We start from the raw sequence: 26,001 nt of genomic DNA on the forward strand, positions 1-26,001 counted from the left end.
TTACCACAAGGGAAAATGTTATGCTAGCTGAAAATACATATAATTATTTTTGTTTATATTCACTATTATTTAATTTAAGGGTTGCTTCTTATTGATATGGCGGTGTTGGTTTCTATACATATTAGATATGTATAAAAGTGCCATAGATGGCTAATTAGTCTGTATCTTTTGCATTTCTTCCTGATGAATTTCCTTGTCTCCCTTATAGTCTGCTTTCTTGTGTATTAGTCATTGAGCGTCTTCTCTTGTTTGTCACACATGTGCAGGGAAGTGTGATAATTCTGACTATGGATGTTGATCTGCTATTAAAGAACCTCACCAAATGTCCACAGAGAAAAGGTCAATATATATAAGTGTAAGGAGAAAACTAGAAACCTAGAGGAAACTTGAAGGTAGATAAAAAACACATTTCCAGGACAAGCACCAGAATCTGTGTAAATATAAAAAAGAAACAACAAACACACAAAAATGTAAGCAAAAATTTAGTTTAAAAAAGAGAAACTTAAGGAACTCTGAGACGAATAATATAAAATGAAACAATGCCCAAAGTGCCAGATAAGAGGTTGCTCAGTAAGTCCTCACTGCATGTCAAATGCACAAAAAACTTGGTCTGTGGAACTGTGAACATGTCTAGGCCATGAGATTTTAACATCTAAAATGAATTAGATTTTAACATCAATGAAATGAATTAGAAGGAAAGAAAATCAAAGATGTTAAAAATATCAATATGTAACCAATATTTGGCAGTTTCTTTTAGATCTAGAAGAAGTAGCAAATACACGTTTGACTATCTTTAATTATCAACAAATGTGCTGATACTGATCTTATCTTATTTGAGAGAGTTATCTAACTTTTTGGTTCCCTAAATAAATTACTGTGTTAGTATATTATAGTTTTCAAACCTTATTTATTTACCTTTGAACAGGCAACAGATATAATTTTAAATTATTGCGAGTTAGTTTTATTACCCAGTTGAAATTATTCTGACGTATATTTTTAAATGAAGGTGACAACTTTAAAGTGTTTTGAGGGAGGAAATTAAAGTTGTGCATTTAAATTAAGAGAACCAAGAGCTCTCTCCTATAGTGGATATAATTCAGGACATCTAGGAATGAAATTGTTCTGTAAAAGAATTGATGGTAGTTTTAGGTTAGCATATAAAATTGCAGAGCTGGTGCTCAGTTGAGTACTTGGCAGCTTATAGATGTTACTGTCATGTAAGTTACACCAGACATGGAGTGTGCACCACTGTGGATAAACAACAACAGGCACAGACGCAAAAGGCAGAATCCAAATGCAGACATACAAGATGCCAACTTCCTTCCTCTTTCCCCAAGATGCTTTGTAACTGGTGTGAGGAACCTGCTTTTAAATAGATTTACAGAGGTTAATTGGGCTGGGATATTTTAGATTGTTACACATTAATGAAAATGCTGATTTTGAGCTGTCATGGCTCCAGTGCTTTTTATACTATGATAATTATTTTAAAACTTTGTCTTCTGTGTTGTTGAAAACATCTTGGCAGAAAGCCTATGTGACCTGATTAAACCTATGAATTGTCAGCTGTGATCTATAGTACTCAGATGAGGTTGCTGACTGGGCATCACTTAGGAAGTTCTTTATTTAAAAGCAAAATTAGATTGAGACTGCTGTACCCAGCACCGTATTGCCATGTTGATGGTACATTTTTAATACTGTATTTAGTGTCCTGGTTTTATAGTTTGCTGACAATAGCTTAACAAAGGCATTTAATAATATACATTTTTAAAGCATAGCTAAGTACCTCATAATGTATGTATTTCTCTTCTCCCCCCTGAAATTACATGATGGAAAAGCGCATCTAATCCTGCTAATTTAAAAAATTTTGAATGTAGCTTGTGAATTAATTATTCTACTGGGATTTTAAATTCTGTTCTAACTGTACAGAGAAACAGAATAACCACCTTTCTTTCGATGGGTTTGTTTTATATCCTTGGATTTTTTTTGTTTTTTCTGTCTCAAAATACTGGATTTTTTACCCCCTTTCCATTTGACAGTTAAATCACCTAAATTTGGAAAGACTGGGTCAGTCCTTTTCCCAAGGATCTAATCTGGGATAAATTGAGAAGAAGTGATATTGGAAATTCTAAGATGCATGTAAATATTATCTTGAAAAGAATTTTCATACTTATGTTTATTGATAAAATGTGAACAATGAAATTCTCAGCATGAATTGTAGTACACTGATGTTGTTTGATCATTTTCTCAAATAAACAAAATACTCACACTGTTTGTCCTGTTTCTCGCTTCTTCTCTCTTTCTGTCTCTCTCTCTCTCTCTCTTTCCTTGAAGGTCTCAGCATCAGAGGAGCCCAGGAGGAGGACCCTCCCGATCCCCAGCTAATGAGACTGGACAATATGCTTTTGGCAGAAGGGGTTTCAGGTCCTGAGAAAGGTGGGGGATCGGCGGCAGCAGCTGCAGCCGCGGCAGCCTCTGGAGGTTCTTCAGATAACTCTATTGAACACTCAGATTACAGAGCCAAATTGACCCAGATCAGACAAATCTATCACACAGAACTGGAGAAATATGAACAGGTCAGCAGCCGCCACTCTCATAGTCCTGCACAAACCCTCTATTGCTCTTCTATTAGACTGCGCTAACCAATTCTGAGGGCTGTGAGGGGTAGGTGTTAACACAAAGAGCAAAATAAATAAGGTCAATGCAAAAATACAAGTGAATTGTTGGATTCATGAAATGAAGTCCCTTTCAGCTTTCGGAGGTGAAGCTCAACCCGTTTTATCTCATCCACTTGTTTTAGTTGTATTCGTTCCTCACATTCACATGCCCTTACTACCACATCTGCAGCCACCCTCCCCCTCTAACCTCACTGCTTGGTGCTCTTCAAAACTTTGTATCATTAACATTTATGCACTGACCTTGTTCATAAGCTATAAAAACTTTTAAAGGGAAGAACTGCATAGTGAGATCTTCCTCCTATGCTGTGAGCTCCAGAATCCTCCTAGGAATTCTTAAGGATTGTGCCAGAATATAGGGGAGGGAGCCAACTTCACAAAGGAAGCGAGTTCTGGCCTGTCTCTGAGGAAGAGCCCTCCTCCCAGGATAATTATAGGTAACCTGGGGCAGGGAATATTGGTAATTGGGTGCTAAATTCCTGAGTAGAGAGTATGGATTTAAAATGCTATTCTCAGCCATTATATTAACCATATTTCATTGAATCTAAGATATCTTTGATTTTAAGCTGTATCATTGTTTTATGTACCACCAAGAAAAAATTAACACTGCCCAACTAAACTGTATATAACATGTCTTGATCGTAAAATGCTTCCAAACTTTAAACTTCAGAGATATTAAAATGCGGAGAAAAATAAGTAAGTCTTAGATTCAGTGAAACAAGGTAAAAAATTTACAGTTCACTTAAAATATATTTTAGTTGTTAGTTTAAGCCTAAAAACCTGCATAGTTTGAGGAATTCTCACTGGAAGGTAATTTGAAAAAACATTATTATGGAAATGTTTAAATATACTCGCAAATAAAGAGAACATTATTAATCTGAATCCTATGAAATTGCCAAATTTTTAGGTCAAAGACAGTTGTGAGTTGGCAGTTTTATAGAGTTTATCCTAAAATAAGGAACTCCCTAGATACCCATCACCCAGATAAATAATTATCAACATTTTGTCAATCTTATTTTGTGTACCCCCCTTTTTTTTTCTTGGTGGAGTATTTCAAAGCAGTCTTAGCCATCATACCATTTCATCCATAAATATTTCACTGTATAGTCAAGTACTTGGTAAAGTCTAAACGCCTTAGTGTGATTTGGGAGTCCTGGTCAGTTTAAATACTGATTTTTCTTCTAAGTTCCCTTTGTAGTTTCAGTTGTATATGTTATTTTTTTCATTGCCTTCTCTAATATGCTGGCTATGGTGGTATTAAGCAAATGCTGGATTCTGTCCCAGAGGTGAGTGTTTTTTAAGGGAGGGTAGAAAGATTTATGTAGCTTTATGTTAAAATACAATATAAATTAATCTTATATGATACTGCCTTTTTTTTTCTGAATAAGATTTACTGGGATCTCAAAGTGCATCTCTAGTCTCATAGGAATAATTTTTGGTGGAAGATGTACAAATAAGAATTTTTAGAAAAATTATCTTGTGTATGTACATGAAAAAAATGGAGCTTTCTGATTTGACATATGAATAATTGAGAGTAAACAAAATAAGTCATGGTTGAAAAGGTTGCCCTGAGCATAAACAGTAGAAAATGGCTCTAATTTGTAGTATAATCCTAATTGCATAACTTTATGTTAAATACATTTATACATACTTATTAAATAAATACCACCAGTCACCTTGCATAGAAAGATATATAGGATTCGGCCAAATGGCTCTACTTTTTTGGCTGAGGAATTAAGATGGTTCCCTACTAACTCCTGCTATATCTCTTCATCTTGGCCTCGTTATTTTCTCCCTATAGCCCTGCTAGAAGTTGGGTAAAGCTGACATCAGTCAATGTCACATGAGTTTGGGGTTTTTATTGTTGTTGTTTTGTTTTTGTGTGTGTGTGTGTGCGCTTTAAAAATACACACATACACACAAGTTCTTCATAAATTAATCAATAGTATGCGTTTTTATATTTTTAGATTAAATATCAAGTTGGGAAATGTGTTTTAAAATGTAATCATGAACCATATTTTTAGATGCATTCAGTAGCCTAATAAAAACTACTTGAATGTATATTTCCTTCCTCATGTTTAACATTTTCACAAGTAAAAATATAACAATGAAATCAATGCAGCATTGTAGACAAATAAATAGATGGAGCATGATGACTAGATGGCTGATTCTACAGAATTTTAGTTTACAGATTTTCATCTGTAGGTTCTGAATTATTTTAGAAATAATATAATGGCATTTAATTCCCTTCAGTCATCTTTGGGGCTGGTTTTTATAGCTCTTCTGTGAGTTTTGATATAAGATAGTCGACTTTTCTTTTCATATATTTGGGATACCAGGCCTTTATCTGGGATAGACCTTTTAGGGATATGTTTGGAGTTACTAGAAGGGCTAATAAGCAGGACTAAGTGAGATGTAGGGGTGGCATTTCTAAGATGGTATTATAATTTCCATTTTACAGGTGAGAAAATGAGACCCAGGTTAAGTTATTTATCCATGTCACACTTCTTATTAGTGTCAGAATCAGGCACTGAAATCAGTTTTTGACAATATGCCTTCCTTTTCCACTGAATTATGATACTATTTATGTTGAATTGGAAAATAATTTGGGTGCATTCTGATTTTCTCTGATTTGCCCCTGTTGGATTACGTTTGGAATGGGATCAGAATAGAGATGGAAAAAACAATTATATTTTTCCTCCTCCTAAAAGTGAACATGGGTACTCTGAGTGACAGGAATCTTATTCATAAATAGGAAGAACATATACGTTAAGGCAAAATCTTCATCAGAAAATTGTGTTGAATCTTTCCCTAAAAGAAATAAACCGCATTGGAATCTTAGAGCAATTCACTCTCCTATGTTTTGCAGTGAAGCTGTAATGAAAATGTATCTGAAGCCTGTTTAGATTTAGATTGCCATAAAATTAACAAACACCACCACTGCAGTAAATTAAAGTACCTTATAAACACAGCCACATTTACAAAGCTAAGCAGACTAGAGCTACAGTTTGAGCAAAATTAAATCCAAGCTGCAAAGGCTCAGTTTTATGTGTGTGTTTTAGGAGTGGTACTGTCCTTTAAATACTGTCCTTTTTCTTTCTCCATAAAATGTCCTTTGATCATATGCCACCATTATATAGGCTCAGATGTAAATGATTGGTGATGATAACCATCTAAATTCACTTATAAACCTTTTGAAATATTAGGCATAGAATATATATTAGCGTAAGGTTCTTGAATATTATCTTCACCCAATGGGAAACAAAACTATTTTAATTTTCTCTTATTGATCTTGACACCCTAAAGGAATGTGATAATTTTTTAAAGCTTATATCAACTGTCTGGTAGTACTTCATTTGGGTGCATTGCTTCCCTCTTTAGCTGGGACAAAATCCTGGTTGCTTCTTTGTCTTCTTGTTGATTAGCTACAAGTTTTGACAAATGTTTTTACTACACCTTTCAAATACGCTCTTATGATTAAAGGCCTAACTATTAGAATAGGTAAATTCCTAATGAACTTGAGCCAAGCTTCCTGGAAAACCTGTTTTTAAAAATTGAGGGCCGTCTTGTTTCCTTCACCTCTCTTCCGAAAGGAAATGGACACATTGGTTTTTGCAAATGAAATTTAACTTAGACATTTGTTCTCAGTTAAAAAGGAAGATATATCATGCCCTATGCATCTCTCCCACTTTGCTTGTACCAGAAGAAATGCTTGTACACAGGCAATTCACTTCATAATTTATAGCTGCTATAATAGAGATGACATATTGAAAGCTATCTACTATAATTATATTGAAATACATTTTTGCTGAAGGCGAAAGTGTTATAAAGGTCCCAACCCTCCCTAAGCATCTGGGAACCTGCTTTTTGAATTCACTGATGTCATTTGAATTCACCTCAAATCAGGTAAAGCATTGGAGCCAAGCATATACACTGAAATGTGCTCAAGACTAGTCAGGTATCATTCAGCTGCTAGAGGACTTTCAGATTGCAGAGGATTGTTGGGGGAATGGAGAATGAGTGCAGAACCTACACTATGTAAAGTAATAATAGCCTTGAGCATTTTGAAGATCTCAACATTATGTGCTTATATTTGTTGGCAAAATCTCCTTAGCTTGTAAAGGAATTTCATTTTTATTTTTATCTAGTTAAAAAAATGCTGATGTTATTACATTAGAGATGTGTAACCTGCAAACGCCTAATCTCATTTTGCTATTTTTTTTAATAGTTAAGCAGGAACGACAAAAAGGTACTACCTGATGTAAACTTTACATTTCATTTTCCCAAGCAAGGCTTTGTCATCATTGCTCCAAGGGAAAGGTTTTACTTCTTGCCAGCTTCATGCCAGGTCTCTTCCTTGGCTGGAGGGAGCATTTGAGTGTTCTCTTTTTTCTTCTAAGTTTCTAGTTTATGGGCTCTGTGTACCAAATGTATCTTTGACTACAAACTTGATTAATAAAATGAATTGTTTCGTATTTGAATACTCTTTTTCCAACTTCTTTGGAAGCAGCATTTGTATTACTCAGGCAATGGGAAGGCAGAATTAGTTAATCAGAGTAGAAACTTGCTTGCAGAATAACATACAAAAAATATGAATTTCATTAAATTGCCATTTTCATTGTCAATAATAACTGCCATTTATTAAGTATTAATCATGTTCCAGACTCCACGCAAAGAACTTAACATGTATTATATAATATAATTCTTACAAAGCCCTCACGAGATAGGTTTCTAAATCATGTAATTAGGTAAGAAGTATTGAAGTACAATAGGTATTTTATCTTTGCGGCAGTTCCTTAGGCATAATGGTCTCATTCTAGCTGGTTTAGAAGGAATTTTTAAATGTTAACTTTTATCCTAAAACAAGAAGAATTTGTTGATTTAGTAATAAACATTCCATAAATACAAAATCTATAATTTTGGACTAGAGTTACTTGTAAGGTTATAAAGATATCTAGAAAATGGATGCATGCATCAACTTTTAATAGAGATTTATTTTTTATTTGAAAAATGGATTGTAGAATAGGGGGTTTTATGATCTATTGTCTACAATCGGCTTCATGGTTACAAAAGAACAATTCAGTTTTTAGATCTGATCACTGAACCATTTAAAAACTTCCTCTAAAGTCAATGCTTGCTTACTGTCTGATTTTACATTTTTACATTCAGTGATCTGAACCTACAGACAGGAAAGGGTTGAATCTTAAATTCACAACTGGTAAATGCACCACCATAAAACAAACAAAACCCTGAAGACTTTAATTTTGAGTGCAAACCAGATAGGTATGGATATAGCGGAGACAGTTTTTACTAGCCAACAACTACCATTAAAAACATTATCCACAATCCAAATATTTCAAATCCTTAATTATTATCTTGTTTGGATTTTTAAGGAGAAAAGAACAAATGGCAAGGAGAAAGGCCCATATTGCAAAGAAAAGCTCTCTTCTTTTGAGGTAAATATGCAAGTAAGAAAGAATGTAGCCTTAGGAGCTTCTGGCAGCCATTTTGCCACCATGAGGGAGAGCATGCCTGGGATTAAGACTGGTGCTAAGGGTGATGAAAATCCAACAGAGAATTTGGGTCCTGGGCACATTGTTTGAGCCTATATCAAGCCCCCATCTGAAGTTAGCTCCATTTCTGAACTGTTGAGTTATGTGAGCCAATAAATGACCTTTATCTTTTAAGCCCCCCCAAAAGTATTGATTGAAACTATTTTTATCAGATGAAGCCCTCCATGTTTTATGTTCACATAACTATGTTATTGTTTGTGTTTTAAAACACAGACCAAAATAATGCATCCTAGATAGTTTTCAGCAGCTAGATTAAAAGAAAAAAAGTTTTCTGCTGTTACTCTAAATCAGAAAATTCAAGGAATCAAACTTTCATTTCCTTATTCAAATTAACCAAGTCGTTTTTATATTTGTATTGTGGACATTGACCAGAAAGTTATTAAATGATAATTTCACTTGGAAAAATGATAAGGCAATGAAAAATCTCTTAATTTTAAACATAGTCTTGGAAGTATGATAGAGAATAGAATAAATGTTTGAAGTGAGCATCCCACATTATAAACAGCATCGATGCTAGTATGTGATTGGGTGGCCCTTCAAAACATCTCTGCAATCATTCGATATCGTTTTTACTGCATTTATGTGTTTAAAAAATGTATGACTTATAAGGAATAGGAGATGAGGCAGTACTGTGCTCTGTTCTGATCTGGTACAGATGATGCTGTAAATGAGGCTGTAATTTACTTTCAGTGGTATAAAAGAAAAAAAAAATCACTTTGCCTAAAGTGTATGCATCTTTCTTAAGGGTGTACCCAGATTTTAATTATCTAAATGTAAATACTTAACGAATTTTACTTAGAGTAATGAGCTAAAGTGCACACTACATAAATGAGATGTTCTAATTAATCATGTATGAACTACTGGTTTAAAGAAAAGCTACGTGAATTCTGTGAATGTTGGGATATCGCCAAATTGCTGATCAGCATTTGCATTCATAGATGACTTCACTTAATGAGTTGTGAGATATTCAGCAAATGTTTTAGAAAATTATGAGTTTTTAGATGCAGAAACTTTTTGCGTTTAACCTGTTTTGGTTTTTTTTTTTCTTTTCTTTTCTTTTCTTTTCTTTCTTTTTTTCTTTTTTTTTTTTTCTTCACGTGAGCCTTTGGCTGCTTCTTAGAAGCTATAGGCAAACATTCATTCTGGAGAGATGAAAATACAGCCAGAGAGAAATACTGAGAGAGCTTACATCTCAGGTATCATTCACACAAGAGGCTTGAATTATTTATCAAGACATATGCCATGTCATAGATATATTTTACCATGATGCTTGAGCTAGTTTTGTAGGAACTAGGAATGTTATATGTGCAAATTAGAAATGCTTTCATACTCTAGTACAGCAGTTAGTTCTCAAAGTTTTTGGTCTTAGGATTCAGACTCTTAAAAATTATTGGAGACCCCTTAAGAGCTTTCATTTGGTGGGTTATATCTATCAGTATTTATTATGCTAGAAATTAAAACAGGAAAATTAAAAGAATTTATTAATTTAGAAAGCCATTGTTAACCTAAATAACATTATTAAAACTTGTATTTTCCCCAAAAACTCAAAATTCAGTGAGAAGAATGGCATTGTTTTCACATTTTTGCAAAACTCTTTAATGTTGAGCTTAATAGGAGTCACCTGGATTCTCACCTGTACTTCTGCAGTCAGTCTGTTGTCTTGTGGTTAAAGTATATGAAAAACATCTGGACTCACACAAATATGTCATTAGAAAAGGGAGGAGTATGTTAACAGCCTTTTCATATAATTGTGGATATTGTTCTGTGATGTTACACTAAAACTTGACAAGTTGTATTGTAAAGGTTAGTTACAATATGGAGTCTGAAACCATATTATACTCTCTTTTTTAAAAATCCATTGGTCTAGTTTGGATCTTCTTCTATCTGTACATGTTTTTGTAACCTCATACATTGATTAATTGGAAAATATTGGTTCACTGGGTTATATATATCTTCCAGTGTTGATACATTTCATTATGTAACATCAAAATAACATATTTATTAATACCAACACCAAACTAATCAGGCAGTCTACTGGGAAACTGTCGAGCTCATAGTGGTGGATGCAAGTTTTCCAAAATTATAATTTTCACTTGAAAATTTAAATTTCATCATTGGTACACCTACCATCAGCTGGTTTCCTTAACATGACAGGTTCACTTGGCTCCTGTCTGAGAAAACATTTGCCAAATATCCAAGTCTGAATAATCATAATTTATTTCACTTTCAAATAAAAATAGTGTTTCATGAAAAAAAGCAGCTTTACTCATAACTTAATCACACAAGTGCTTTTTCTTCGAGACAACCATCCATTGATATGTGGAGCAGTACTTTTTGTACTTTTTGCTTCCCGTTTGTCACACAGAATATTAAAATCTTAGTCAAGTGTTTGAAATGTAGTAAAATGAATAATTTCTCTTGTTTCATTAAGGGCATTTCTAAGTGAAGCTGTCTTTGTGTGTGTGTGCGCGCGTGTGTGTGTGTGCGCGCGTGTGTGTGTGTGTGTTTGTGTGTGCGTGTGTGTGTGTGCGTGTGCGTGTTTGTACGAATGTGTGGTGGTGAAGAATAAAAAAGGAAACATCAAAGATTACTTACTATACTGTTTCCCAAAGAGTTTTACTTAGTATATTGGTCTACAAGATGCTATAGAGCTGTGCTGTCTAATATAGTTGCCACTAGTCACATGTAACTCTTGAGCCTTGAAATCTGGCTAGTCTGAATTGAGATAATTCTGTACATGTAAAATACTTACTGAATTCCAAAGTATATGAAAATAAGAATGTAATATGCCTCAGTAACAGTTTTTTAAATTTTATATGTCAAAATGTTTATTTTCCATATATTGGATTAAATAAAATATATCGTTAAAATTAATTTCATCTGATTCTTTTTATTTTATTTTTTTAATGTGGCTACTAGAAAATTTTAAATTTTTCATGTGTGGCTTTCAATATATTTTTTTTTTGGACAGCACTACTCTAGAGAAAAGAGATTTTGTGGCCAAATTTATTTGGGAAAAGTTGGATACACTATCCCTGTTTGAAGATTTACTACTGTTCATATTGGCATATTAGAAGTGCTGAGGAGTTCTGCAAAAGTAAAAAAATAAAAGGTCTTTTAAAATTTGCATTAATACAGCATTACCCGAACATACTGTATTATTGGACCATGTATTAACATTTCTTGGAACTGGCTATAGAAGTATAGAACTTGCTGATCCAGTTTGAGAGAATAATTCCAGTTTAATTTTCTTCATTTTACTGCTGAGGAAATGGAGGACTGGAGTTTGTCTCATTGTATATCATTGAAATTATATGAACATCTCTTTAGGGAAAGTACAAGAAAAAATACACATTTCTTGGCAGGCTGACTACTTCATTTTAGTTTGGCATAAAATAGTTTAAAATGACAATAGAGCAGGGAAAATCTTAAATTTTATTTTGGTTTCCTTAAAGATAGAAAGAACTTCTGGATTTAGAACTGCAAATTTTCTTAATTTTTTTTGTGTGTCATAACCTAAGACAGTAATTATTAGCCTTTTTTTAGTTATACACTGGCTAAAAATCTAGAAAGAAAACAAAATTTCCACAGATTGTCCCTTCAGAAAATACACATGTACATACAACTTGTATAAGGTTTCGTGGAGTCATAGGCATTTTAAACCTAACCATGAACTTCAGGTTAAGACTTCATCATTTATAGTTTAAGGATAATGTATTTAAGGCTATTAATCAGCATTACTCTTAAATTGTAATATAAAAACCCACCAATCAATAGGTATTTATTGGATGCTTACTATGTATATTACACAATTTCACACTCTGAAGAATCCCACAAATATAATATAGTATTGTTACTCACAAGGAATTTTAAATTTCTTAAGAATTAAAACATAAAAAAACTTTAACTGGTAAGCAAGACTCATTTTACCTCACCTCAGAAATATTTATAGAAAAGCTCCATTTATAGAAAATCTCCATTTATAGAAATGCTCCATAAAAGCTTAGAATAACCAAAACATCCAGTATACTTGAAAGGTTAGTTCTCTAATGAACAGTTAGAAAAACCATCATGTGCTAGATGTGAGCAATGTTCAGGATATCTGTAGAGAAGTGGACATTATTATAGCTTCAAAATGTGTCTTGCGGTGATCAATGATTGTTCTGTCTGCTTGCCCTACCAGGGGCATCCGTGCAGTAAGACGCAGAGCCTCCTGTCTTGCCTTTTTAACGAAAATGCCAGATGTTCTTTCAATTCATGAGTATAGATTGATGCTTTACCAATGCAGTACTGGATTTCAGCGTAGGCCCAGTTACGTGGTTTTATAGTTATAAAAGAATGTAAGCGAACTTAAAGAAATGAGCTAAGGATTGTTAACTGAAAAATTTGAGATGTGAATCTGATAAGGATTTGCCTATCCCTGAAGAGTTGAGCTGCTCTGCCCACCTTCCAGGGATTGCTCATGTCCACTGATAGGGCCCAGACTGCAGCTAAATTATACTAGGACATTGGCTTGCTTGGCATCCAAGGCCCTGTGCATACTAATACAACCTGTGTCCCCTCTTCTCCTCTACATGGTCTCTCAGTTCCTCTGAACTTGCTACATACCATCATTTCTAGGGTTTTTATTGCTCCTGGAATTCCTCTTGATTCCCATCTTTATCTACCTTTCAAAAATCCTACTTATTCTTTAAAGCCCAAATGTCACTTCCACCATGCAGCCAGACATGATCTCTGCCTCCAGATGAGAACACTCCCTCCTTGGGTCTTAGGAAGCTCTTTTCCTATCTTCCTTTGACACTTTGTACAGACTGCCTTGTTTGAGAATTAGTTTTTTATATATTTTATCGCACTAAAGGCCAGGTTCACATCTTGCTCATTTCTGTGTCTCTTAATAGCACTTGGAAGAATTTGAACTTTATAGGCCTTCAGTAAACATTTGTAGAATAAATATAAAACCCCAGAGAATTTACTAGTGTTAACATTGAACATATAATTGTATTTATATATAGGCATTAGTAGAGAGCATCCTCCAGTGGGAAAACCTCATTTTGGAGCTGGGACAAGGGTGGGTGGGAAGGGCAGTTGAGTGCTATGTCTCCTTTGCATGTCTGGCCACTCATAGTTTCAGAATTCTTGCTGCCCCATCTAACTACCACTGCCATTTCACAAGTGTCTTAGTTTTCATTTTACCCTTCCTACCGTATAATGCCATTGGCAATCGCAAATGAGGTGGAAATTCAGATCAGTGAATGTCTGGATGTGATAATATAAAATACCAGAATCCTAAGGAGTGATTTTTTTTTTCCCTTACAGGCATGTAATGAATTCACTACACATGTGATGAACCTTCTCCGAGAGCAGAGTAGAACACGTCCCATTTCCCCAAAAGAGATTGAAAGAATGGTGGGCATCATCCATCGAAAATTTAGTTCCATTCAGATGCAGCTCAAACAAAGCACTTGTGAAGCTGTTATGATTTTAAGATCAAGGTTCCTTGATGCCAGGTATGTGAGGCCGCAAATCCGTTGCATAGCTTTTTTTCCTCCTTTTCATGCCTTGTATATTATTTTCTGTGAAAATGATCAGTTGGTCTTAGATTCTTCATTAATTTGGCTATAAGAGCTCTTCTCTACAATTGACAGGTAATTCACCTCATGATGCCTGCGCTGTCAAGCCTCTTCTTACCTGGGAGTGGTAGTGCTATCAGCTGCCAATTTGGCGACTCAGGAAATGGATAGGATTAGTGCGGCTACTAATGATTTAGGAATATGTAGCCTTTCAGATCTGATGTTAAATAGTATTTTTGATAACTTTTAGTCTGTAACTCTGTTTTAACAAAGCTTTGTTTTCTAAGAATTTCTTGATGTTATGTGTACAGTATAAGAAAATACTTGGAGATACTGATACTCCTAAAAAGGAAGTGGTATTTTATTTAATAGCAGTCACCACAAAACCCCAAACTCCATTTTTCCAAATCAGGTAAGAAAGCTTATCAGTTTCTCCTGTAAGGATGAAAATTTTTTTTTTATCTGAAGCTTTCTCCAAGTTTCACAGGAGAAACTTGAAAGTTTCATAGGTAATGAGTTGTATATGGCGTGTTTGACCTACTGGGTGACAAAATAGAAGAACTGTCAAGTTGCTGCTCTGCACAGCCTCCACAGGGACGCCTCTTGGGCATTGCTAAAGCTTATGATCAATCTTCAGCTTGGAAAGGAGTTTCTATTTGTTTGGCTTTCTCTCCCTTGGAATCTGACAGAGGCGCTAATTATCATCCAAATTTTACAGTATTAAAGAAAAGAACTAAGTCAGCCTCTCAACTGGAAAACAAGATGTGTGGACTGTCTTCACGCCAGAGCTCTTCCTTAGAGCCAGATAAGGAAACATATGCCACTTAATTATACTACCATTCTCCTAGTTGAGCAAAGCCCAGTTGTATCACCTTTGGTTCCTTCTTCTGTAATAAATCAGTTGCTAGAACTCACCAGTACTTCTTTTTTTAACATTTCCTATCTCTTTCTTTCTGTCTTTCCTTGTACTGCTCAGTTCATGTTCATCCTTTGTACTTGGACTAGCACAGTACCTTTCTAATAGTCTCCCTGTCTCCAGGCTTATTCCCCTCCCTCCCGCCCATCTTCCGCATTCCTTTTCTGTTTCTATATAGCATCGCTATGATGCCCTAACTGCTTTGCCGAAAAACTGCAGTAGCTTTTCAACGCTGGATAATTCATGCACACTACCTAACCTGGCATTTAAAGCCTTATATGACATATTCGTGCTTGCATTACTTTTTTGTTGGTTGTTAAGATTTTCTAAAGTTTTATTTTATTTTTTCCTGTTAAAAAATATAACAAGCTCACTATGGAAAATTTGGAAAATATATAGAATAGAAGGATGGAGGATAAAAGATAAGTACATTTTTATTACCTAAAGAAAAAAAAACACCATAAATGTTTTAGTTTATTTCCATTGGGTTTTGGGGAGGCTTTTTAAAAAAAATTAATGTTCTTGTGACAGTACAATATAATTTGGTTTTCTTTTGTAAAAAATTTACTATGACTATATAAACATTTTTCATAGAGTATAAGCTCTAATTTTAAATGACGTTTCAATGATTGAAGTCTACCAAATGGCTATATGATAATTTACTTAGCCATTCCTCTGTTTCTGAGCATTTAAGTTGTACCTTTTAATTTCCGTTACAGCTTGCTTCATCCTTCCTTCCTTCTCCAAATATTTGTTTGTGCTGAGGATATAAAGATAAACAAGATAGGTTGACATTCTTGCCCCAGTTGAACTTACATTCTACTCGGTGAAACAGACAATAAACAAGTAAACAAATATGCTATACTGTTTTATTTAAAACTATAATGAAATGTAATAAGATAAGAGCTATGAAGAAAAATAAGGCAAGGTAAGGAGAGAGAAAATGATGGAGAAAGGATACTATTTGAGACAGAATTTTATTGAAACTAGTGTTTCAATGAAAATCTTTATGCACTGAAGCTTTTGATTTTAGGATTATATCATGAGGACTAATTCTGAAAAATGAAATTATTAGATCAAAATTTGAGCATTTTTAGTGCTGTTACTATATTACCATATTCTATATTACTATATTCTTTCCTGTGTTTAATCTAAAATGAAATAACTCTTGGTCTTATTTGTTTCCTCTGGCTAGAAGTCTGTCTTTTTCTCTGCCTAACCACCAGTTCTAACACCACACATACCCCTCACCTTTCATCCCCCACCACACACCTCCTGGCCTCCCACACAAACCCTGTTCTCCCAACCCTTTTCCCAAGTTGGTATTAAATAGTATCATGAGTTGTCATCTGTGAGGATGTCTAGTACAGAGCCTGGAACATAACCAGTGCTCACATTTATTATCTAGTGAAACCCTGCTCATCCTTTCAGGCCTAGCCTAAAAGCGACCTCTTTAGGAAGCCCACTTTAATCACTCCACTGAGTGGTCCTCGCCTTCTCTTCAACATTAAGTTTATACAATTCTCTGGACCAAACTTTATGCAGACTGCCTTTCTTGTAGCTTTTCACAAACATTTGTTCTCTACCTTTGTAAATTAAGAGTCATTGAAAGCAACAGCCAAGTCACACATTTATACCCCCTTAAAGCAAGAATCTTACATGTACTAGGCTGCAAGAAGTTATTTATTGATTAACCACATGAATGAATATTTTCACTTAATACTTTTAAGAGCTCAAATCAAAGAGTCAGAAAATAACATTTTTAAATTGTCAATTTTGAGCATTTTAATTTAAAAATATGTAAATCAAAGATATTTAAAAATACTTCCAACAGAAAGATTCCTTCCTAACACAATTACAATCCTTATTTCTGCCGGTACTTTCCCATTCTTGTCAACATGCGTCCTTATTTTTTTTTAATATATAACTGCATTCATAATGTATACACCTAAATGATTTATTCTTCTTCCAAGAAGAGTAACTATGTTAACAAGCCAAAGTGAGCACAGCAAGAGTGAGAAGGTGGCAGAGCTTGGAGCACAGTCCCTTTCCCCACAGAGACTGCTGTTAGTGATGTGATGTTGAAGGGACACGGCCCTGGGGCTGATGCACCACTGCACACTAGCCTGAGGCACAGCCACGAAAAGTGTGGTGAAACCTGAGGGGGAGTGAAATTTAGGGGAAATGTTTAACGGGCGTTTTCTACAGAATGTTTTTCTAAAAAGATAAAGTATAAGGCTGAGTTGTCTCTTAGCCTTCAAGCGAATGCAAATACTGAGCTTGGATTCTATCTATTTTTGTAGTGCCCCTTAGCAAGCCCTCTGTACTGAGAAAGCAAGGTTCTTTTGCTCTAGGCAAACCTACTCATTCAGGTTCATGATTCCCTTGCTCACTCTAGCTTTTTGTAAGGCCATACTCAAATTTTCTTGGTAATCGAACAAGCTGAAGCATGTACCACTACAAAACAACTAGGAACAAACTTGCACAGGTCTCTCTTCTCTTTTACTAGAAGTGCTATAGTTTCACAGCCAGAATGTCTAGGGTAAGGTGTTCTGTTCTGCCCATAAATTTGTTCTCTGAGGTTTTTCTATATGTTTGCTAAAACTACTCTTAGGCAAATGAATAAGTGAGCCAAAATTATCTTTGTCTTCCAAGATTCTACTCATTCCTCCTTTCATAAGTCCTCAGATCCTAAAGAAATGCCCTATGTCATCTACTCCACTGTGCCCTGGGTTTTGCTGCTGAACTCCATGTCTTAGCTTGAGAGTCACAAACTCACATGCTTACATATAATGGCATTGAGTAGAGTGGTTGGATGAGGGGCCGTAAGGATTAGAGCAGACAGGTGCATATCTGAGCGGACAGCCATCACTCAGCTTTAGCCTATGGCTGCCTCCCAAGAATGTATACCTGGTGTGGCTGATCTTCCAATTTTTTCATAAAAAACTAGAAACCTAGATTTTTGTGAACAAGTCATTATCGTATGGTCTCAACAAACATTATCCGAGGGCCAGGTAATCATCTGTGGGTTTGAGAGTTTCAGTATCTATTCTAGACCTTTTCCACCCTACTCACCAAACCACTTATTCATCCAAGCATGCCTCTTGAAAGTACCCTCAGGTCCGGGCTTTGTTTTTCTTTTCAGGTAATGCATGACCACTGCAAAAATGCTAATTACTGTTGCTGTATTTCTCTTCCTTCCCTTCTCTGTCTTCCCTTACCACCTCTTCCATCCAGTTCATCATGAAATCTTGTTGATTTTAATCCCCAAATAGATCTTGAATCTCCTCTTCTTCCCTTAGGAAACAATGGTTTGACCTGTCAAAAAATTATTGAAATTAAGAAATTTCAGTTCTGATAAGTTGAGATGTTTTCTTCAGATCTAGATTTCTTGCTTTGTTGACTTTCCCTTAATGTTGAGACATAGATCACATACCTAACCTGCCATGTTAGTGACATCATTTTAACTAGAAGAATCTCATGATGTACACATTTACAGCTGCCTACTGACTGTCTTTTCTGAGTGTAGGATATCACAATTGAGAATATCGTTAAGATTATTTGGAAGCAAGTATTAAGAAAATTATTTAGGGAAAATTATTTAGGGAAAGTATTTTCTATTTACTGGAGAATCTTATTTAAAGTGAAGTCTGACAAATGCTAATTTTCAGGCTGGAATTTTAAAATCTTAATAACAAAAACCAAATGTAAGTAATATTTTTGCTATTTGAAATAAATTGTTAATAAATACTTGATCTTCTGACACTCTGCCTCCCCTCTCCCAGTTAAAAAAAATCCTCCCCTACTCTCTCCCTTGTAAGCATATCATATCAGCCCAGGCAGTTACTTAAGCAGAAAAATCCAGAAATTCTGGATGTATTTTTTTTCTTACCTTCCTTCTCTGTCTTCTCTACCCACCACCCCCATAAAATCCATCACCAATTTCTATTGCTTTTACCTTTCAAATCTTGAATCTTTTTATCTCCATTACTCTCACCGTATGCTAAGTTACCATCATCTCTCAATGTGACCATTGCAGTTATCTCCTTAAATATCGCTATATTTCCTTTCATGTCCACCTCCCTCTATTCTCAGCAGTCAGAACAATCTTTTTAAAACATAAAACCTGTAATAGCTTCCTATTGGTAAAATAAAATCCAGAAGTTCTATGGAGCCCACTGAGCCTGTATAATCTGGACCCCGCCATCCTTCCAGATTAATCTCATACATTTTCTGAGTTTTGCTGTACTCCAGTCTCTTTTAGCCCTTTGGACTTCCAACCTCTTTTCTGTTTCAAGATCATTTTCTCTGTTTATTCTTTCCCTCTACTCTTTGACTAGCTCCTGTACATTTTCCAGGTCTCAGATTAAATGTCACTCCTTCAAGAAAACCTTTCCTGAGTTCATAATCTATGTTAGGTTTCCCTCTGTACACTTTCATTATACCTTTCATTATGCTTTTCCTTCATGATATGGTTACCACAATTTATAATTATTTATTTCTGCGATACTTGTCTAATATCTTTCTTTCCCTCAACTTCCTACTTTTTCCTTTAAGCCTCCAATCTCTTGTAAACTCTCTGGTAGATCTTATCATTTTGTTCCAACTGGATCTGTATTGAGTACCTAGAACACATTAGATCTTCAATAAATATTCGTTGAATAAATTAAAGAATGAAGTTAATTGTGCTTCACATTCTAGTATTTTTCTTGGTGATTCTATATCTTAAAATGTGTTGGATAATGCTTTGGAAGATGCCAAGAGCATAATTTACAATATCATAGCAATAAATTAGATCCTAAAAATGCTTAAATATAGAATTTTTTTTTCTTTTTTTTTATACGATGCTAATTAGTATATCCCTCTTTGGTTAATCCTGATCATAACTACAATTCTCTTTTCGGTTCTTGTCATAGACGGAAAAGGCGTAACTTCAGTAAACAGGCCACAGAAATTTTGAATGAATATTTTTACTCACACCTCAGCAACCCCTACCCCAGTGAAGAAGCCAAAGAGGAGCTGGCCAAGAAATGCAGCATCACAGTGTCACAGGTGAGTGAGGACTCCATGGGTCTGTCTCGTTTCCCCAGTAATATAGGAACCTTATTTCTTCCTTAGGACAGTCTCATCAAATTTCATTTTAAAGTATTCCATCATTAAAGAAGATATAAAGAAAATATAGCTATTTGCACATTTTTATTCAAGCTTTTAAGCGTAGGTAATTTTTTAAAAATCCTAAGTGACAAGGAATCAAGATAGTCACCCACCGCCCTAGTGTAAATCTTCTATAGAGAGGACATAAACATGCCATGGGAAGAGACACAGTTTATACTTAGGTAACTCTTCAGCAAATGGCATATAGTCCTGCCTTCTCCAATTTAAACAACTGGCCTAAGCCTCTGCCAAGTGAGAAACCAATTTGTGGCCGAAAGGAAATTTAATATAACTATTTGGTAAAAGTTTTGAGGAATTCACCAAGTCCTTTCTTGATAATCTTATGATATTTGGGTCCCAAGGATTTCCTTGCCTCCTTGTTATCCATTAAACAGAAGAATTAAGTTCATTCTTGTCACTGTTTTTTGTATTTTGTTTTAAATGTCTATTTGTAATAAACTGTGGCCCCGAAGTTGTCATCATCTAAAAAAAAATACTTTTAGTTTTATTAGGCAAATAGTATTTAGATCGAGGATTAGAGACAAATAAATAAGCAAACGACTGTACTTCCTTAAAATAATAAGTATATTCTATTAGCATTGGCTCTAAAATATAATTTTATTTAAATATATTATATACAGATTGCCATTTGAATATTATTTCTTTATATCAAATATGATATGATATACAGAATATGATAATTACCAACCAGTTCTTGCAGTGAAACTTAAGGAAAAGCTGACCCTTAGCAGAAATTTCAATGTTCCCTAGAGGTCACATGAAACAAAAATTTTAAAGTAGTTTCTAAACAAACACTTTTGTTGTGCATCTGAAGTCCAAGATGCTAAAGATCCACTTCACAGTCCATTGAAATTTTCAGGTCAGTATATTAATCATTGTTATTCAGAGGAATATAGGGTCTGAGTTTAAGATGTTACCCTACCCTGTTTTGGCACTAGTTCCCATAGAACCTCTAAAGAAAACTTAAATTTATAATTAAGATTCTATTTAATAGTTATTGTCACTTTCCTATGAAATCATGGCATATCTTGATTTTTGTTGTTATTGTTGCTCATTTTGAAATGGAATATAATTGATTTGGGTTACCAGTTTACAATGACATGTATTTTTATAAAATGTCACTATCTGGATTATGTAGTACTCATTGCCACTTGAAATACTAAGGAACAGTATAATATCCTGGGTCACATAGGGAAGATGAAATTAAAAGTGTATTTATGTCAAGTGGATGTTTTCTGGTGTGTACATTTCCCTGAACACTATTGAAAGAATTGGGCTCATGCTGAATACCAGCCGATGTTGCCAAGCCTGGTTTTCCAGCTCTTTCAACAGCTCTCTGTCTTAGTATTCAAATGTTTGCGGGCCCAATTTGCAAAAAGGTGCTTTCATGTTTCTGCTCCTTTTCTTTCTTTTTTTTTCTTTTTTATTTCTATAATATAGTCACCATTGGAGAATATCACAGATTATATACATTTCTCAAAAACTGATGTAATCCTGGTTTTTCATTAGTTGTAGTACTAGCATTTTGTGTGTAATGTAGGATTTGCTTAATATGTTGCTTGTATAATAAGTGAGAGAAAAGTGTCCTTCTGACTTCTAAACAAAGGAGATTTTGCTGTACTTCTAACACAGGCTAGGAACCATTTATCAATTTTTTTAAAAAAATGTTTATTTCTATAGTCATTTTACTTGTTTTCTATAGAAAAATAGCTTTGCTAGGTTTCGAAATTGTTTTAGTAATTGCTTGAGAGGTAGAAATAACATAGACATAGATATATTACTCTGTCTAAAAAGCATACTTTCTGACCTTATTTCTCCCAGGTCAGCCTTTCAAATGCAGAATTTGACAGATCAGTTTAAGCATCATCAGTTTAAGCATCATCAGTTCCTCCCCTTTTACCCTTTTCTTACCTAAAAAACAGTTAATTCCCCTCAACAGCTCCCCTACCCCACATGCCTGAAGTAAAAACAAAAATGTTATCATTTTAACTATGAAAGACATCAGTTGCTAGCCTTCTAATTAGTGTCCTTTTGTTTTAATTATTTAGAAGTGAAAGCAGAGAATGTTCCAGACCTGACAGGTTAATTACTTTTCTAAAGAGAAAAAAAAACATTGTTTTTAAAAACACTATAAAAATATACATCCTACTAAAATATAATTAAATTTATTAGAATTCAGAAATTGTTTATATGCAAAACTAACTTAAAAAATTGAAACCCACTGAAAACAGTCAACTGTAGCAACACTATTTTTGCTAGATTTAGAGTATATGAAACTGATTCTTTATTGATTGAAATATTTAAAGTACTGCTTAAATATTTAATAATTAAAGTAAGTGGGGCATCCTGGGCAAAGTGGCGTAGACGATAGAGGCTTTCTTTGTACATCTCCTCTTGCAACTACACCAAAGTTGTGACAGAAACACAGAGCAAAGCAGCAAGCAGAGTCACCTGGGGTCGAGATGAACAGAAGCCCTACAACGAGGGAGAGAAATAAATCACCCGGCAACAGTTGGATGTTGGAAGGAACGAAGGCACAAGGATGCCCAGTCTCGAGTGGCTTAGTGGGAAAGAGATGACTGACGGCAGCTCCAGATGCTCCTCTTAGAGGGGCCGAATCTGTGACCGGACTTTCGCGAGGATGGACTCACTCTGAGCATGAATGCCGGTTTGGCTGCTTGCGGGGCACTGAGGACTTACATGGGGACACTGAGTTGTCGGAGCAAGGGTCGGAGGCGAGGCTTTCTCCCGGGCAGAAGTGTTAGCGGTATCCATTGTTCCTCTATTGAGCCCTCTTCTCTCCCAGTATGTGGACACAGCACCGCCATAGCTGAGATGTCACCAAACTGGATAACAGAGGTTGCTCTGCCAGAGGAATCCCTGAAACTCGGCCTCCTTCAACTCGCGGCCATACCTGAGCCACATCTGGGTGTATCCTGGGCAAGTCCAGTGCTCCTTGATGAGCAGCTCCAGAACGCGCACTGGTGGCAGCTGGTCTCAGTTTCTGGCGTGGCCTCTTGAGGCAACTATAAGCACAGCATCTGTGGATTGATTGCTTAAATCTTAACAGGTAGTCCTGGAGGGGCACAGGCTGGGGCTAAACTTGGCCTGCAGCTGAACCACTCTCAGGACTGTGCTGCTGGATACCTACTATACAAAGCCACACTAATAAGACAGGGAGACTCAGTAGCTTTGCTTAGTACATAGAAACAGACACAGAAAGGCAGCAAAAATGGGAAGACGAAGTAGCAGAAACCATATGAGGGAACAGAACAGAGATCCAGGGAAAATGGAGCCAAGCAATCTAACAAATGTAGAGTTCAAAACACTGGTTATAAAGATGCTCGATGAACTTGGAAGTGTAGATGAACTCAGTGAGAACTTTAACAAGGAGATAAAAAACATAAAAATGCAAATAGAACTTATAAAAGGAAACCAATCAGAACCAATCAGAAATGAAGAACACATTATATGAGATGAAGAGTATATCAGAGTGGATGAAGAAGAGGATCAAACTACCGATATAGAGAATGGGGAAGCCAAGGACACCCAATCAGACTGTCAAGAAAACAGAAGCCAAGAGTATAATAATTTAAGGAGCCTATGGGACAAAATTAAATGTAAAAACATCCATGTTATAGGGGTACCTGAAAGAGAAGAGGAAGAACAAGAAGTTGAAAACCTATTTGAAGAAATAATGATGGAAAATTTCCCTAACCTGGTGAAGGAAATAGACATACAGCCAACCCCAGGAAGCTCAGAGAATCCCAAAAAAGATGGACCCAAAGAGGCCCACACCAAGACACGTTATAATTAAAATGCTGAAGGTTAAATACAAAGAAAGAATCTTAAAAGCAGCAAGAGAAAAGCAGTTAGTTATCTACAAGGGAGCACCCATAAGACTGACAGCTGATTTCTCTAAAGACACTTTGCAGGACAGAAGGGCTTGGCACAAATATTCAAAGTGATGGAAACCAAGAGTACTTTATCCAACAAAGCTATCATTTAGAATCGAAGGACAGATAAAGAGATTCCCAGACAAAAATAAGCTAAAAGAATTTATCAACACCAAGCCATTATTACAGGAAATGTTGGAGGGACTTCTTTAAAAAGGTAAAACATGTATCAAAAACATGAATAAAGAATAGTAATAAGTACATATATATCAACAAGTACCTCAAGTGGAAAAGAATTAAGTGCTCCAACCAAAAGACAGAGGGGCTGAATGGATAAGAAAACATGACCCCTACATATGCTGCCTACAAGAGACTCACTTCAGATTAAAAGACACAGACTAAAAGGAAGGGGGTGGAAAAAGATACTGCTTTGATGGACCTAGAGGGTATTATATTGAAGTAAGTCAGATAGAGAAAGACAAATACCACATGATTTTACGTACATACGGAATCTAAAGAACAAAATAACAACAACAAAAACAGAAACAAGCTCATAGATACAGAGAATATTTTGAGGGCTACTAGATAGGAGAGAGGTTGGAGGATGGTGAAAAAGGGCAAAGAGATTAAGAAGTACAAATGGATAGTTACAGAATAGTCATGAAGATATAAAGTGTAGCATAAGTAAAATAGTTAACAGTATTGTAATGAACATGTAAGGGGGAAGAGGGCTACTAGAATTAGTGGGGTGATCACTTTGTGAGTTATAGAGATCTCTACTCACTGTGTTGTACAACTGAAACTAATATATTATTGTATGACAACTATAATTAAAAAAAACTCATTGAATTGTACAATGTAAATATGAGCAACTAATTGTCTATTATATTTCGATAAAGCTAGAAAAAAATGTGGGGAACTTTCAGAAGAAAATTTACTTGGAGGGTAGGAAAGAATTTCTTAAAAAGGACATAAAAGGTATAAACAAAAAAGGAAAGGATTGACAAATTCTATGGTAGAACATTTTCCAAAGTACTTCATAAAGACTGAAATATCAACATGATGCAACCATTTTAGTGAAGATTGGATCAGGCAAGAAGTATCAATAGGTAATAAATATAAGGGTAATTTTTGTTGAAGAACATGGTCTTAAGGTATCTCTCCACAAGCCCTTTATTAGTTGTAAGGGATAAAAAAAAATTTTTTTAAAAATTGGAGAAATGGAGCAAAAAGTTGACCACGTGATTAGAATCAGCATCACCAAAGAGGGACAGATGGACATTGTGTATAGTATGTCATCCAAGAAAGTAACCTGAATCGAATCACTAGAAAACATCAGAAAAACCCAAAATGAGGAATGTTCTATTAGGGGAAAAAGGAGGAAGGGAGCAGTATTCTTAAAAATGTCATAGAAAGGCCATGGAAATGTTCCAGATAAAAAGAAGCTAAAGAGACATGACAAGTAAATGCAATACTTGACCCTAGACTGGATCCTGTACTGGAGAGGGGAAAATGCCATCAAGGATTTTATTAGGTTAAATTTACTAGAGTAATTTATAATTGTACTATGGTTATATAAGAGAATATCTCTAGTCTTAGTAAATATACACTGATTTACTTAGGGGTAAAGGAGCTTGATGTGTGTAATTTACCCCCAAATGGGTCAGAAACAAATTGTGTGTGTGTGTGTGTGTTTATATGTGTATTTGTGTGTATGTATGTATGTATGTATGTATATAAACACATACACACCTAGCGCACATGTATGTGTACACAAAATGATAAAACATGGGCAAAATGTTAATAGGTGCATCTAGGTAAGGGGTACACACAGATGTTCTTTATACTATTTTTATTTTTACAAGTTTGAAATTATTTCAAATAAAACCTTTTATATGTGAAGACAGTCCACAAACTACAATATGTTTATAAGTATCTGAGCAAGAGGATTAAAATCCAAAATATATAAGGAACTCCGATAACTTAATAAGAGAAAGACAAAGAAAGAGAAAAATAGACAAAAGACACAAGAATTTCATAGAAGAAGAAATATAAGTGGTCAGTTAATATGAAAAGAGCCTTCTTTTTATTAGTAATCAGGAAAATGGGGTTTAAAAAAACAATGAAATAACATTTTATATTTCTCAGATTGGCAAAAAATCCTAAGTTTGACCATACCAAGTCTGTACATTATTGGCA

At 35.0% G+C, this 26,001-nt stretch overlaps 1 protein-coding gene across 3 annotated transcripts in view; it reads left to right on the forward strand.

The window, feature by feature from the left end:
- PBX3 (PBX homeobox 3) overlaps nucleotides 1-26,001 on the forward strand; it is a 194,576-nt gene that overhangs the window by 141,945 nt on the left and 26,630 nt on the right. For all 3 annotated transcript variants that reach the window (XM_039861625.1, XM_039861628.1, XM_039861626.1), the window contains exons 3-5: nucleotides 2,332-2,573; nucleotides 13,562-13,752; nucleotides 19,648-19,783. In XM_039861625.1, coding sequence (XP_039717559.1) covers nucleotides 2,332-2,573; nucleotides 13,562-13,752; nucleotides 19,648-19,783 — 569 coding nt within the window. The remainder of the gene's footprint in view (nucleotides 1-2,331; nucleotides 2,574-13,561; nucleotides 13,753-19,647; nucleotides 19,784-26,001) is intronic.

The sequence above is a fragment of the Pteropus medius genome, unplaced genomic scaffold, assembly GCF_902729225.1.
Source record: "Pteropus medius unplaced genomic scaffold, Ma_sr-lr_union100, whole genome shotgun sequence".
Lineage (NCBI taxonomy): Eukaryota > Metazoa > Chordata > Mammalia > Chiroptera > Pteropodidae > Pteropus > Pteropus medius.